Source organism: Phycodurus eques, chromosome 11 (genome assembly GCF_024500275.1).
Source record: "Phycodurus eques isolate BA_2022a chromosome 11, UOR_Pequ_1.1, whole genome shotgun sequence".
NCBI classification, from domain to species: Eukaryota; Metazoa; Chordata; class Actinopteri; order Syngnathiformes; family Syngnathidae; genus Phycodurus; species Phycodurus eques.
This window is the reverse complement of record NC_084535.1, coordinates 1432440-1448166: the sequence shown is the minus strand read 5'-3', so window position 1 is coordinate 1448166 and position 15727 is coordinate 1432440. Positions and strand designations below refer to the sequence as shown.

The window sequence follows — 15727 nt, the reverse complement described above, 5'->3', positions numbered from 1 at the left end:
ATCACCGAGGTTCTCACGCTATCTCTAAGGGAGAGCCCGGACACCCTGCGGAGGAAACTCATTTCGGCCGCTTGTATCCGCCATCTTGTTCTTTCGGTCTCGACCCGCGGCTCGTGACCGTAGGTGTCCGCACCGCTGCAGACGCTGCACCGATCCGCCTGTCGATCCCCCCCATTCTTCCCTAACTTGTCAACAAGACCCCACCCGAGATACTCAAAGTCCTCCACTTGGGGCAGGCTCTCCACCGTCTCGGATTTGGAGGTGCGGATTCGAAACGCTCCAGCGAGAGTTGACGATCGGGGCTTGATGAAGCCGTCGGAACCGCGTCATCTGCAAAAAGCGCCTAAACGGACCCCCTCAACGCCTCGGCCGCGCCTCGAAATTCGGTCCATAAAGGTCCTGAACAGAATCAGTGAGGAAGGGCAGCCTTGGCTGTCAGGGCGCATAAAGAAAGGCAAGCATTCACACGCAGGCAGTATAGGGACCATTTCTTTATCTTCAATGAAGCTAACGTGCTAGGGTGCAAACTACATAGAGGCAGTGTTGTAACGATTTCCACGAACAAAAGTTCATGAAGCAGTTCATATTTTGGGCAAACGTCAACTGAGCTTACTTCATCTCTGCCTGATGAACGTCACTGAGAACGCGCTCATTCTGGCGGCTTTGTACGGTTTTTGTGTGACACCGTTTGTTAGGGACTTGCTGGACAAAACCCGTGTCTGCGCACACTATTTACGAGCCTTCATTTGTCTCAGGATAAACGGCGTATCTGTGTGGCCGCAACCGCCGCTCATGTTTACATTAGGCTGATTAGCCAGGCAAGTTGCGGCTGCATGACGGCGTAAAAAAATGCATGACTCGGAAAATTATTGTTCGCATCAGAATGCTTTAGTTAAATCATTGTGCGATCACACTTTTATAAGAAGGAATTCATTTTGTTTTGATAGATACGATACAATTGTTTGTTAATACAGTCAGGCAGGGCTGCAAGGAATGCAACGTTATCAATGTCCTTTCACCATCGTTCCTGTCATACTGTGTTGCGTGTTTTTGTTTGCGCATTAAGGACAAAAGTCCTGTTTTTGTTTTAATTTCTCATTTAAAAAAAGAAAACAAAAGTTTTTCCTCATGTTTTGGAGATTGTAGAGTGAAAGCTGCAGCCGGCTACTAGCGTGGCCTGAATTGGTGGCAACATTGGGGAAATGAAATGCCAATATTTGGAGGCTAATAGCCCGTCAGCCACATCCGTCCATCCATTTTCTGTAGTGCTTCTCCTCATGCGGGCCGCGGGCGTGCTCGAGCCTATCCCAGCCATCTTCGGACGAGAGGCGGGGCGCACCCTGAAGCGGTCGCCAGCCAATCCGATATCAGAATCATCTTTATTTGCGAAGTTTGTCCAATAAACACAAAAGGGATTTGTCTCCGGTAGTTGGAGCCGCTCTAGTATGACAACAGACGGTCGATTGACAGAGAACACTTTGGAGACATGAAGACATTGACAAAAAACAGCCACTGAGCAATGAAGGGTTAATAGTTATCTGGTCATGCCGGTACATTTTTCTCAATTTATTTATTTCTTTGACAATTGTGCAAAAAGATCCAGAGTCCTCTAGCACTTAGAGCAGTTCGAATGACTAATATTGCAATAGTCCGGTGCAATGACCGTTGTGCAAAGGGCGCCGACACTTCAAGCGAGTAGTGCGATAATCTGGGACAATGTTGATTGTGCAAATGTTGCAGATACTCCCCAATCAGTGTGCAAATGGTGCAGATGCTATTCAGGCACATGAGTGGCCAGTATTGGTCAACAGCAGATATGCAAATAGTGCAGCGTGGCGAGACGACTATAGTGAGTGCATGAGTAATACATAATAGGCCCAACAGAAATGTGACAACAGACTCAAGACAAAACAATTGCCAGCATGTTGCAATGGAATTGTAGGTTATGTGTTTAAGAAGTTGATGGCAAGAGGGAAGAAGCTGTTGGAATGTCTGCTAGTTCTGGTTTGCATTGATCGGTAGCGCCTACCTGAGGGAAGGAGCCGGAAGAGCCGGCGACCGGGATGCGGAGGGTCCGAGAAGATTTTGCACGCTCTTGTCGTAGTTCTAGCAGCGTGCAAGTCCTCAAGAGTGGGTAGGGGGGTACCGACAATCCTTTCAGCAGTTTTGATTGTCCGTTGCAGTCGGAGTTTGTCCTTTTTTGTAGCAGCACCAAACCAGACCCAGAGAAAAGCCACGCAGGCACGGGGAGAACATGCAAACTCCACACAGGCGGGATCGGGATTTGAACCATGGTCCTCAGAACTGTGAGGCAGATGTGCTAACCAGTCGCCCACCGTGCCGTCAGCAACATATTGGGGGGGGGGGGGGGACAAAAACAAAACTATGAACTAGCCCGTTTTTGGAGCGGTGCCCCTAGTACAAAATATTGAAATATGAACTGAACTAGTTCTACTACTAGAACTAGTAGCAGACATGCTAACCACAAGGAAACCATGCTGCCATGTTCTAAATTGACTAAGTGACTCGCACACTTTTCAGCTATTCATTCAACAGTATATCTATTACTGTATTGCTATGCTTTTTTTCCACAGTAGTGTAGCCAAATGAGTTATTTAATGATGATCACACGGCGTCAAAGACTTCCGGCTGTTACTGCCCCTTTAAATAAAAAGCCCGCCAATGAATTGCACCACCGAAGAAGAACAATAAGTATACCACCACAGAGGAAGACACCCCCCCCCCCCCCCTCCCCTCCTCTATCCCTACCCCCCGGCGCTGCCCGCCCACAGCCGGGGAGCCCCGCCCGCTAGAGCTGGACCCCCGCGGGACGAACTAGCAACTCCACAAACTCCACAACAGGTGCTCCGTAGCACAGACGCAAAGCCACAATGGCGGCACAACACTCGCAGGTACTTGGTCACTTGTTTCTACTTCCTCTTCGTGTCCTTCTCTTGCCGCCTAATCCCCTTAGCTTCATCACCACCGTCCTCGTCCTCACCGGCCACCGGCACTCACCGTGACATGAATCCAACGAAGGTTGCCTTTGACGTCATCAGGTTTGGGTGATATTTTACGTTGCGTGTGCGCCCAATTCTTCGCGCGGTACGGCGCCGGTGGGCGGAGACGGTGGCAGCAGGTCCTCACCCGCTCGCCCAGTCGACAACAGAAAGAGGTTTTTTTGGAACAACAAGAAATCAAAAGGATTTTGTGTAACTCAAGGGCCCCTTACAGGATAAAACAACAATATCAAAGACTGAAATATTGGTTGAAGAACCAATATAATGTATGAATGAACTTTATTGAAGAGTAGATTTAAACAGTGCTTTCCAAGCCTTAAATCACAAAAGCACAACGTAAAAGTTGCAGCTGGTCCAAAAGTGCAACCACATCAATTTAAATCACTTTAAAATTAGAATTATATGTTGAAACAAAAGAAAGAGAAAAGGTGGTGGGAAAATCCTGTGTTTGCACCAAATTTCAACAGAGTTTTGGGGGGGGAGGATTGCAACTAACAATTATTTTAATCGATAATTATTCTGTCGATTTTTGTATTTTAATTTTAACATTTTTTATTTTTATATTTAATGTTTTGTTCCTATGAATTGATGACTCGATTAAAATATGTTTTTTTTAACTTTCGTGATTTTTAAAGAAACGGGACATGATTTTCAAATTGAAAGTGTGGAAAATGCACAAACCGAATGATTACGATTCCGTTAACGGTTTGGTCCGTAGTGTCAGAAAATCGGCAAAAATGTTGAAGATTCTTTTCCAAAGTAAAAGCAGATATTATTTTGATTCAACACAAAGAGAGGCTGAAATTCTGAGGATTCGTACAATTTTAAGTTATTCAAGGTCTCTGAACAATTAATAGATTATCAAATTAGTTGTTGATTAGTCAATTACTCGATTAATTGCTGCACCTCGAGCTGCCCCACCATAGAGTAACATGTCTTTCGAAACATACTGCCAACAAAGTAACAAAACAAACACGCGTATACAATAAATATATTTTTTTCAACTTATAACTTGTTGCAAATATATATTTTTTTTAACTTATAACTTGTTGCCGAATGTAATTAATGTTCCATTTCAAACTTTAGAGGGAGCCCTATTAATGCGATTCATATGCCTTTTTCAAATTTTCAACTTCAGCTTGTATACGGAGCTTGAAACTACTTTTCTATTTATTAGTTTTTGTGTGTCTGTGTGTGTTTGTGTGTGCGCGCGTGCTACCCACACACATTCAGGTTGTAAAAGCATCCCCAGCAATCGGATCTTTTGGGGAACTATCTCAGACGTTCCTCCCGGCGGGTCGTCCCGGCTGGGCCAGATACAACATCTCTCATCCAGGCCACATTGGCGCCATTCCTGCCTGTGACAAAAGTGTCTAAACTTAGACGCTGATACTGGGGGTCATGTTAGCTGCTGCGTTACGCGCGCGCACATACACTCACACAAAGTATGTAACACAACACACAGGTCCCGCAATGAATTGTTCGGGTAAACTTCCATGTTAAGGAGATATACTGTAAATATAGTCACGTTTTATTTTTGATTTGTGTCTGACAGGAAGACATTCGGACGAGGCACGCTGACCGACAGCACACCGTTGCGTGCGTGTGCATGTGCGCGTGTGTGCCCACCTGTTGTTTAACGCTTGCCAAAATAAAAAGCTATTAAGTTGACGGGCACAATTGCTTGTAGTGGCTCATTGACAAAAATCGAGCGTTTCCAAATCGGATAACAAGCGCACCGTTGACTTCAGCTTCACTCACTTTGTGCAACCTTTTCTCTACTAAATGTGATTTTTAAAACTTTAGTGGCATTATTCAAGCAGCCAAAGCTTTGAGAAGGGAAAAATGACGTTAAAATATATTTATTAAAACAGGTGCCTCCGATGTCAACCTTTTAACCAGGTCTTTTCAATAATTATAACTCGGGGCCCAACCGAGTCGGCAAATATGAGCAGAATTTTATTTTTTATTTTTTTTATACACATTAACACATTCCAATATAAGACAAAGATACATTCAAACAAACAAAATATTGGCAAAAATCTGCCCATTTTTGCTGTTTTGTTTTTAATAATGATATTCAAACAAACAACAACACAAAGTTTTGGGTAAGTTTCAGCGTTTATATATATATATTTTTGAGATGATTTGGTTTTTGGACTTTTATTCTGCCAAATATCGGAATCAGCCCAAATCATAACCTATGATCCTTTCTGTTTTCATCCATCCATTTTCTGTCGCGCTTCTCCTCACGCGGGTCGCGGGCGTGCCGGAGCCGATCCCAGCTGTCATCGGGCAGGAGGCGGGGTACGCCCTGAACTGGTTGCCAGCCAATCGCAGGGCACATACGAACAAACAACCATTCGCACTCACAGTCACGCCTACGGGCAATTTAGAGTCTCCAATTCATGCATGGTTTTGGGATGTGGGAGGAAACCGGAGTGCCCGGAGAAAAGCCACGCAGGAACGGGGCGAACACGCGAACTCCACACAGGCGGGGCCGGGGATCGAACCCGGGTCCTCAGAACTGTGAGGCTGACGCTCTAACCAGTCGGCCGCCGTGCCGCCCCTTTCTGTTTTATTTTTTAGTTTTTTTAAATCCCACTTTTACTTTTGAATTTTGTGTATTTGTCATCTGTCTTATAAAAGCACTTTGTGCCTTTTATCTGTAAAAGGTACAATAAAAATACATTGTGCTTTTTAATGTGAAAAAAACCCCAGTCTCTATTTTATCGCTGGAGGCTACTTAAAGGTCCCATATTTTGCCAAACCAACTTTTCCGAGTATTTGCGATGTAATATTGTCTCTATGGTGCCTCAGCAAACATGTGAAATACGAATTGAAATCGTCCACGCATTCCTGAGTTCCAGACATTCTTTCTGCCGAGAGGCCTGAAATCAGCTCGTTGGAATTTCTCGAGCTTATCTACGTCACGGGCGAAGATCTCCGCCTACCTCTCTGCTCCCACGCCAGCGCTGTCGACATAACAAACGCGTGTGCGCTCACAAGTGGCAACCAATCAGAGGAAAGCCAAATATGGACAAAGCAGATACAAAACTGGGTCAAACAGAAGTAGCTGTCAGAGCTACGAGAGGGCCTTTTCTGGACACTTGTATCACAAAACCAAGAGGTTTTTTGAAGTTAAATAGACACTTTCATAGGAAGTCCATGTTAGAGCGTCACTCTATGGAGGTTGAAATAGCCAAAATACGTGACCTTTAATGAGCACGTAAACATGCGTCATATCGCAGTCGGGAAGTAGAAGATGAACATAAAATAAACATGGAAGGAGGAGATCCAGTAGTACCTGGAATTACAGTTTTTCCCAGTTACGAGCCGTCGCTTGGTCGATTTTTATTTATTTATTTTGCTCTGTGTTGCGAGCCAAAGTTTGACTTACGAGCGACATTCACATACGCCGCCGTTAGAGTGAAGTGGGAGAAAAAAATGGAGCAATTATGTTACTCTAGGGCTGCCACTAAAGATTATCTTAATCTTAATTGAATAATCTGGACAAAACAACGTTTTAATTTCCATTCCTTTATTAAAAAACAGGACATTATTTCAAATGAACAGTTCAGAAAATACACAAATGTAAAAACAGATCTTTACAAATGTCTCATTTTGAAAAAAACACAAAAATAACACAGGATAACAACAAATTCATTTTCTAAGATGTTTGAGCTAATTTCGGACAATTTTGATATGCTGAATCCAAATATCACATTAATTTTGCTCAATCAGGTTAACATCCAATAAACAGAGTTTCCTGCCTTGAATTTTGAACAATGATGACGTAACATTCCATTTTCAGGTACTTACTTCTATCGATGTCTACTATTCAGTTTACAGTAGGCAAAGTTTGTAACATTTGATTCATGAACTGTTAACAATTTGGAATAAAAAAACCTGCCCTGAGCAAGTGCGATTCTGTGGTGCAAAATTGTCCCGAATTAGTTGAAAAAACAGACAATTTACGAAGAAATTGTTTTTGTAACCCAGTGTAATCGGTCTACTTTCCTGGAGGACTACAGAAATCGGAGAATAGTTACTGTTGAGATGCTAACATTCCAAGGATTTGCACAATTTGAAGTTAATCGAGGTCAATAAACGATTAAACAATGATCAAAATAGTTGTCGATTAATTTGATAATTGATCAGTTGCCGATTAATCGTTGTCGACTGTTGCACCTCTCATGACCTCGCATGTGGACAAGAAGAGCCGCAGTTGCCGACGCACTTTAACAGACCAAAATCTGATAATGTTTTTTTGGGGGGGGGAAATGTTTGTTTGAATGTCATTAGTTTTGTCTTATGTTGTAATGTTTTAATGTGTTTAAAAAAAGCATCACAAATCAACAATCTGACGAACCGGTCGGGTCCTTTCTTTGGGAATGCTAGAAGGCGTGTCACAGTGGTGATAATTCAACGCGGGAATCAAACTGTCAACCTCTGACTAATAGGCCATGTGACCTTTTGCCAACGGCGTCCCTTCACTTTTTGCGCGTGACCTTTTTGTTGTTTTACGATCGCATCCTGGCCTCGCCCATCGGAAGAGACCCTAAAGGCTGGTCCAGATGGGGCGGGGGGGGGGGGGGTTCTAGAAGAATCAACCGGGTCTATATTAGCGCTGGTGAATCACGGCGAGCTTGCCGTGGCGGGTGTCCCCTTTCATGCCATATAAGTCCACCCCCCACCCCCCCTTCCTTCAGAACCCCCCCGTGCCACCCGGTTATCTGCGTCTATTCTTAGTCTGTCACTTCAGCTCGTCCGAGCAGGCGAGTCCTCGTCTTCCTCCTCGCACTTCTTCGTTGTGTTCACGTCTTCTTCTTCTTCTTCTTCTTCTTCTGCCCTCAGAGGCCGCCGGCCCTCCCTCGCGTCCCGCCGCTCTGGCCCTCGTAGACCCCTGAGCCAAGACAACCCCTAACCCCCACCCAAAAAAAGAAAAAAGGCTGTCACCCCACTTTTAGGAAAAAGGAGCTTTTCCCCCGTTTGGAACATGAGCGCGTACACGGTGTCGCTGCCCGGGCCCGGACCTTGGGGGTTCCGGCTCCAGGGAGGGAAGGACTTCAACATGCCACTGACCATCTCCAGGGTAAGAGGACTCTCAGCTTCTTCTTCTTGGAGGAAAATTGTAGCTCTTCTTCTTGAGATTAGAAACGTCTTTATTTATAGAGTCTGCTAGTGGTGCCTTGAGATACGAGTGGCCCCCGCTAGGAGGATTTTTTCCTTTGACTTGAGAGCACAAAATTGAGATGCAAGCGCCGTTTGTTGGCATTGACTCAACTCACTTTACAACAAGCAGCAATTTGCCAGATAGAATTTGCCAGATAGAATCAGTGAACAATTCTCCAAGTTGCAATTTAACGTCAAATTAAACATAGAACAAAGAGACTGTGAAACAACCACATAACCTCCGCGAGCTTAATGCTAACACATAATACAAAACCGCATAGACAGGCTAAAAAAACCCACACCTACACCCTTTATACCCGTGTTATAACGCTTAAAGGTCCCCTTCCATCAATTGACTTTATTTCATTTTTATAAAACCCGATTCTATTTAATTACGTCATTATTGTATGTAATCAGTCTGCTTTCATGGAGGAATACAGAAATTTGAGAATATTTACTGTTGAGAGGCTGAACTCCGATGATTTGGACAATTTTATGTTCAACGAGCTCTCTAAACGATCAATCGATAAGCAAAACGGTTGTCGATTAATTTGATAATTGATTATTTGTTGATTAATCGATTAATTGGTGCACCTACACTCGTAAGTCAAGGTACCACAGTATAGCAGGAAAGGCACGAGCAAAACATATACACACAAATGTACAAGGTACAGCCAATCATTGGGAATCAACTGTGATTGGCTCCGCATGGTGTTCAATAAACCATGGTGGTTTCCTATTGGTTCTCCTCCATCCTTCACGGGTGGTCTTCGTTCTGGTCTCAAAGCACACAAGATGGTGTGAACTCCAAAAAGTCAAAAAAAATGGTTCAAGTATGAACAAGTGGGTTCTTCGTTCGTTGGGGGTTTGTGTCCTGCCGTCTGAAGTCTTTCGGGGTCACAAGCGAGGTGTCGGGGTGGCGTGGTATGGGGGCGCACGGGGGCGTGGCGGCTGCCGGCATTTGTCAGCGGGCGTGGGGGGCGAAACGGATCCGTGGGGGCCTAAAAGTGGAAGCGGTGTTGGTTTCACGTGCGCCCGGAATAGACCAGCTGAAAGGCCGAAATCGGGATGCTCTCTTGTGTTTTGGGAATGTTTCGTCTCTCCGCTGGTGCTACATGGGCTCCTGCCTAGTGGTGCGCGGAGGAATCAATGGATTAAATACAAATAAAATCGGCAGCATTTTCAATTTGAACTACATTCAAACGTATAAAAATGAAGCTTGTCGCGACGAGCATAGAGCCTGCTCAATCTTTTAATCCAGTAATGTACACTTCCGTTATATTTAACGTTTAAGTACAGGACAATACATTTGCTTTTGAGTTTTATGAACCTTTTATTTTTCAAACATTGAAGTGTGATTTTTGTTTCTTTTCTTTTCTAAAACTTTTATGCGCAATATATATTTTTTAATCATGAAGTAATACTTTCACTTATATTTAAGCTCAGTGTTAATGTTAAAATTTGGTGTACTGTCAGTGTTAGCTTACAATAAATACAGGAATAAAACCTCTGCATGAGTTTTTTGATGGACACTTGGGCCTACTACATTACTGTATTGTAACGTTGATCATAACGGTGGCACTTGGAGAGTTACTGTGAGTATTGTTGGAGGTGCTACTTGGTGTGATAAGTTTGAGAACCTCTGTTACGCTGATTTTTCATCACACAGCTGAATATCCATCCATCCATTTTCTGTATTGTTTATCCTCACTAGGTTGGCAGCATTAATGATGAATAATAACATGATTATATCTTTCAAAAGTGTGTATCAAACCGTTAGCCTTTCGCATAAGTCGTTACCCAAGAAGTATGTGAAAAAGGTTGGCGATCCCTGGCGAAATGACGACATCCATCTGACATAGGTGTAGTGTGTGCAGTACGGTACATTCAAGGTGGATTGCATATAAAGTGGAGTATGGCGTGCTCCATGTAAGCTGTTGCAATATCAGAGGTCCCCTTTCATCACGGTCTTTCGATTTAATTGTGTCCTCTTATCGGCTTTGCGTGATCATTTGGGGCAGAAGTGCCCCAAATGCCCTTTTTCAAGCTATTCAATTTCTATTCAATTTTCTGCCTGGCATTTGAGACAGTCCAATTTCTCGTTGTTATGCGACATGTAAATGAGCTTTGCTCTGATTGGCTCGCTCATCTTACCCAATTGAAGTATGGAAAACAGCTCGCCTCTGATTGGTCCATATCACGGCATCTGCTCGGGTAGGCCAAGCATTCGTAGCGATATCGCATTTTCTGCGCAAGGTTCACACTCTCGTCCCTCGCAAGCGTTTGACCGTGCGGTTATTTGTACCCGCTCGTTTGTGCCACATTGATGTCCTCCTGTGAAACGGCCGCACACATTTTAGGACGATAGATTTTTCCAAAAACACAAATCACTATAAACGATAATATTGTTGTTGTTTTTTTTTTTTTTTTTTTTATGGCTCTGAAATCCTGAAAAGCCCTTCACCTGTCAATCAAATTCAAATTCCTCTAGTCAACTACTGACTGAAAAAGGTGTGCTGCTGACTTTATGCTTCATAAACGGTCAACCTTTATGTGTGTTAATTGGGGACGAACACACGCAACAAGTTGGAGCAAGGCGCTGACTTTAGCTCGCTCGTTCGTTAGCTCACGGGCTAGCAAACATAATAAAGACTCTGTTAATAAAGTGTCTCTGTTAAATGCTACGCACTGCACTTGGAGCAAGGCTCCGGAGTAGTGGACGAAGCCAACTGTTTAGCTCCTTCTCTCGAACATAATAAAGAGCTACATTTACCTGAAGTGTCTCTGTTCCAGCGGCGTGCAGAAGGCGGGGCGTCATCCGAGCCAATCGTTTTGCATTCGATCGTCAAACCGTGTCCCAGATCCATTTTGACCTACAGTATGCTGCACATAAAACATGAGAAAACAAATCGATTCTGACGGAAGAGGACCTTGAAACAGATGTGATTATAATGAAGTTGTGTCGCTGAATGTGTGAGAAAATTAAGATGAACGTTTTCTTCGATGTTGACGGACATTGTACGGCAGGTGCCTCTCCAAACATGGAAGACGATCCTAGCCGTAGCATTAGCATCCGTGACATCGGCGCGGGGCCCGTTCGCCAGCCAATATCAGGGCACCGTGGACTCTGCCACGTGGCCGTAATGAAGCGGCGCAATGATCAAAAGCCATCCCAGACGCTCCCGAAATCCTCTGGGGCTCGGCGCTCATCACTCGGATTTAGGATTATCCCGGGAAATGAGTTGATGACGAAGGGGCCTGTGAGCCAGCGGCCGGTTGTAAACTCACCAAAGATGTTCTTCGTGTGTTTTTGCTGGAATGTTCCGCTTTTGCTCACCGATCATTTTGATCATTTGAACCAAACAAGTCAGAAACGTCAAGGTTCTTGACGCTTGATCATCTCCTCAGTACAGCAAATCCTTTGAAGATATGGGCTGCGGTGCCTGAAACCAGACCACAACACGATGACATATCAAAGTCAAATCATATTCTCGTATTCCAACGAAGATGTAGTCTACTGCGTTAAAGGTATGCCTGGTCCACAGTCGGAGTTTGATGCGACCAGACCCGAAACCGGGACAAACGTGTCGGCGCTCGGCCCGGCGCCCGCCCCGCCGTACCTGGTGTCGGTCCCCCAGGGGACCCTGAATGAGATATGAGTGTGCCCATTTCGAGGAAAACCGAAGAACCCTTGACATAGGATCACAGATGGAGGAATGATCAGGCTGCATTGGATGCTGAGTGGACAACATGAGTCACGTAATATGCGAAATGGATGCGATACAATGTTAAGTTCAAGTCCGTTTGATGACGCGGCGCGGGAGAACCGGCAGTCAAATAGGCCAAAATTCAGATGTCAGGAGGGGAGGCCGGACAAAAGACTAATTGCATACTCGGTGTGGTTAACCAAAAGCTGTGTAGAAATAAGTCTGAAGTCGACATTTAAACGTTTGTCCAGAGGCCGCCGCTCTCATTTCCGCGGGTCGGCCGTTCCTGACTACTACAGTTGAATGGTGAATGCTTTAGGACCCGCGACTACTTTATACATCATACGTTTTTTTTTTGTCGAACCTCGCACAGACGCAGTAGTACCCGTTCGCTGGGTCGGGTCTGAAAGGCACAGGCTCGATGACTGGCGTCCGTTTCGGAAAGACAAATTCTGTGGAAACCGTGGCTCGCTCCCCTTATGTTGCTAAATTAGCGAAATGTTTTCAAGTATTCTTTCCGTCCTTTTCACGTCACAAATTTGACCACTTGGCTGCGCTTTATTGTCGATGTTTATTTTTGTCTTCCTGCTCACGTCGACAAATGTGAGGATCTCGAAAGTCATCTGCTCTTTTAATCCGCACTGGTATCGCTGTCATAACTGACTCCGGCGCTCGGTGGGAAATCTCTCAGCTGCTATGCTCGGGTCTGACTTCGTAGAATGTGAGGAGCTGCACCCTCGTCCGATATTTCATTGCTCATCTTTACATCTAATACGACTCCACAAGCTCAAGTACGACGTCAGCTCCTCGGCCCGTTCCGATCGAGACGCTTTCATTTCAGGTTCGGAGGTTTTGAGGTTTCGGGATGCCCGATGAGCAGACATTTGCAGGCCACTTGCCCAAATCAGTCAGTACGGTAAATGGAGTTGCGGCTGCAACCATCTAACGGACTGAATTGAAAGGAAAACGGGGCCCAAACGTCAAACAATCAAATCCATAATTGCGTTTTCATGACATCTGACAATGCTAACATTGGATAAAACAGACATTCTTACTCTGGGACGCAAGTCTTCACATACAGAGCGTAACACATACAGAGGATTGAAATTACGGTACTCAAGGCCCCGCGGTGCTAGAAAAAAAAAAAAAAAAAAATGGTATATACAGTAGAAAAAGTATTAATTGAATGTGCAAATATCAAAGATCAGTCGTTTTGACTGTCATTAAGTTTGAACATATTTGAATAGAACTCAAACCAAGCCATAGCTCAGTGGCATCGTTAGGCCTATTTTAGGGGGGCTTCAATTGTTCTCAATGATTTGGTTGTTTGATTGAAAACAAACAAAAAAAATGGCACTTTTTTTTCACAATTTTTTTGAACCCTCCCTCCAAAGATTCTTGAATAAGTGAGGATAAACTACCAATAAGCATTCTGGGGATTGGTTCCCCCCAAAAAAAAGAAAAAAAGAAAAAGATTGGGGAAACAAATGAGAAAAAAATGAAAATAAAATTGAAAAAAAATCCATGGATATATTCGAATCAGGGGATGACAAACTGCAAGTATGTGGGGGTCCACTCTAATTTGAAAATATACTCCGCTGTAGCATTGGACCTTCTGCAGTCCAGGAATCACATGGAATGCAATATGGAAATGAAATCTGAAACATTTCAGTCAAGGTGCATCGTGTAAGACATTTTATTTTGGAGATGAAGGATTAGAAAATGGATTTTAGTCACAAATGCACTCCAAATAAAATATCTGCCACTTCAAAAGTACATGGGAGCAATCACGTATTGTGTTGTGAGCCAAAGTCATGCCATTAGCTTCTATATCAGTGGTTCTTAACCTCGTTGGAGGTACGGAACCCCGCAAATTTCATCTGGAGTTCACAGAACACTTCCTAATTGGAAAAACAAAATACGGTTTATTTCAAATTCAAAAGGGGTATGTATATATTTTATTGTCATGTCAGTGTAGATTCTCAGTCATCCAGGTCATGCACAAAATGAACCACGCATCAGTTGCACTCAAAATCTTTGTGTTAAAAGAATAAAACCAACCAAATATGAATCTCACAAAAAACAAAAACAAAAGTTCAATTCAATAAATATTGACTGCAAGTGAATGTGAATTGTGCCGTTGCCATTTCCCCTGGTCAGTGCCACTCTCATATGACGAATGGACTTCGTTGTGAAAATTCACAACAAATTCTGTTCCTTTTCTTGATGTTAGTTCTACAATCCTGGAGAAGGGTTCATAGGTAAGAGTAGATTTTTTTGGGGGCTCTTTTTTATGATTGGAGGCGCTGTCTGACACCACAGCACTGCTATTCAACTCAAGTGTATCGTTGAAATGTTGTTAAATTTCCGAGCATTTCAACTCCAGGCGCAGCGAGTTGAAATGCCGTTCAAAAGGTTTTCACGGAGACATGCGCGCACGCATCACACGGTGTGTGTCGAGTCTTCCGTTGAACCCCAGCGACTGCCTCGCCGAACCCCTGGGGTTCGAAGAAACACTGCTCTATATTGATCCGTTGTTAATTGTTGCAATGTATTTTTGGGGTGTATTTTGAAGGGGAAGTATTCCTAATTTCACTAATGTCATTCAAAAAAGACACTTCAGCATCTTAGCACGACAGAGATTTGCCACCCTTAAAAACAGACAGCATTCCTTGATGCTTCCACCCACCAAGTAGCGAGTGATAGCAGCTGTTAATTAGATTTGTATGACATTAAATCCTCAAAGGTATTTATTTTTCTGTTTAAAAAAAAAAAACTAACATTTTTTTGTCAATTGCAAATGATGGACCTGCGACTTGTGAGGATAAGCGGTTCAGAGAATGGATGGATGGCGTTTTGCATACACTATAGCGATGTGTACATTTTTGGGTGTGATTAATGCTGAAAAAATGCTTCCTGTGTTTGTGTAGTGTATTAAAAAACTGACTGAAACAACTACAAATCTAACAGTGACTTTGAACCTTTACCCAGTATTGTATTGTTATAACACATGTCAAAAAAATGTTAAAAGGCAATTTCTGAGTCTTTGTTAGCTGTTTTTTTTTTTTTTTTTAATATACATGTCTCATATACACAAACGTTCCTAGTCACAATCACACCTGTAGACTATTTGTTCACCTCGAATAAAGCTAACATGTGGATGTGTTTGGAATGAGGAAGAAAAAAAACGACGACGCGCAAACTCCACACAGGAAGCCCTGATCACAGATTTGAACTCAGAACCTCCTAACCGTGAGGCAGACGTTGCTAACGCCTGGCTGTCATTAAAAGAACAAAAATCTTATTTTGCACATGCACTATTTGAAAGTAATTTATGACAAACTATCTGCAACCCACCTGTTTGAGACACACTTACAAAACTTTGCTTGAGCAAAAAATTCTAGTCAAATATTTATGTATGGATTCCAAGTCTGAGCAAATCGGATGCGCGTGCTGTACACGTACAGTACGTCGACGTTAACCGTCCACTCCAAGTAAGCCAGCGGACCGAGCGGCTCCCTCTGCACAGCGCCGCCGTTACGGCCCAACTGTTGACAGGCACGCTGCCGTTTTTAGCCACGGAAGGTCAGCCAGCGCGCACACACGCGCGACACACACTCACGTCTTATCGGTTATCTCCGATGTTCGCATCTACTGTTACAATTGCGCAGGGTCACCGTAGTTACTTTAAGATAGCCGCAATAACCTCCAAAAGATATTGCAGATATTTTTAGTTTACTCAGAAACACTCAGTTGGTCGGGCCATCCCGGGGCTAAACCTTCACAGTTGCACTTTAGAAAGACCGATTATTTTTATTTCATTAG

General features: G+C 43.7%; 1 protein-coding gene across 2 annotated transcripts in view; it reads left to right on the top strand.

Annotated features, from left to right (window-relative positions):
• The first annotated feature begins 2818 nt into the window (after window positions 1-2818).
• The window catches only part of LOC133409979 (LIM domain-binding protein 3-like), a 40485-nt gene continuing 27576 nt past the window's right edge, over window positions 2819-15727 (top strand). For both annotated transcript variants that reach the window (XM_061690642.1, XM_061690643.1), the window contains exons 1-2: window positions 2819-2912; window positions 7878-8115. In XM_061690642.1, coding sequence (XP_061546626.1) covers window positions 8020-8115 — 96 coding nt within the window. In that variant the 5' untranslated portion in view covers window positions 2819-2912; window positions 7878-8019. The remainder of the gene's footprint in view (window positions 2913-7877; window positions 8116-15727) is intronic.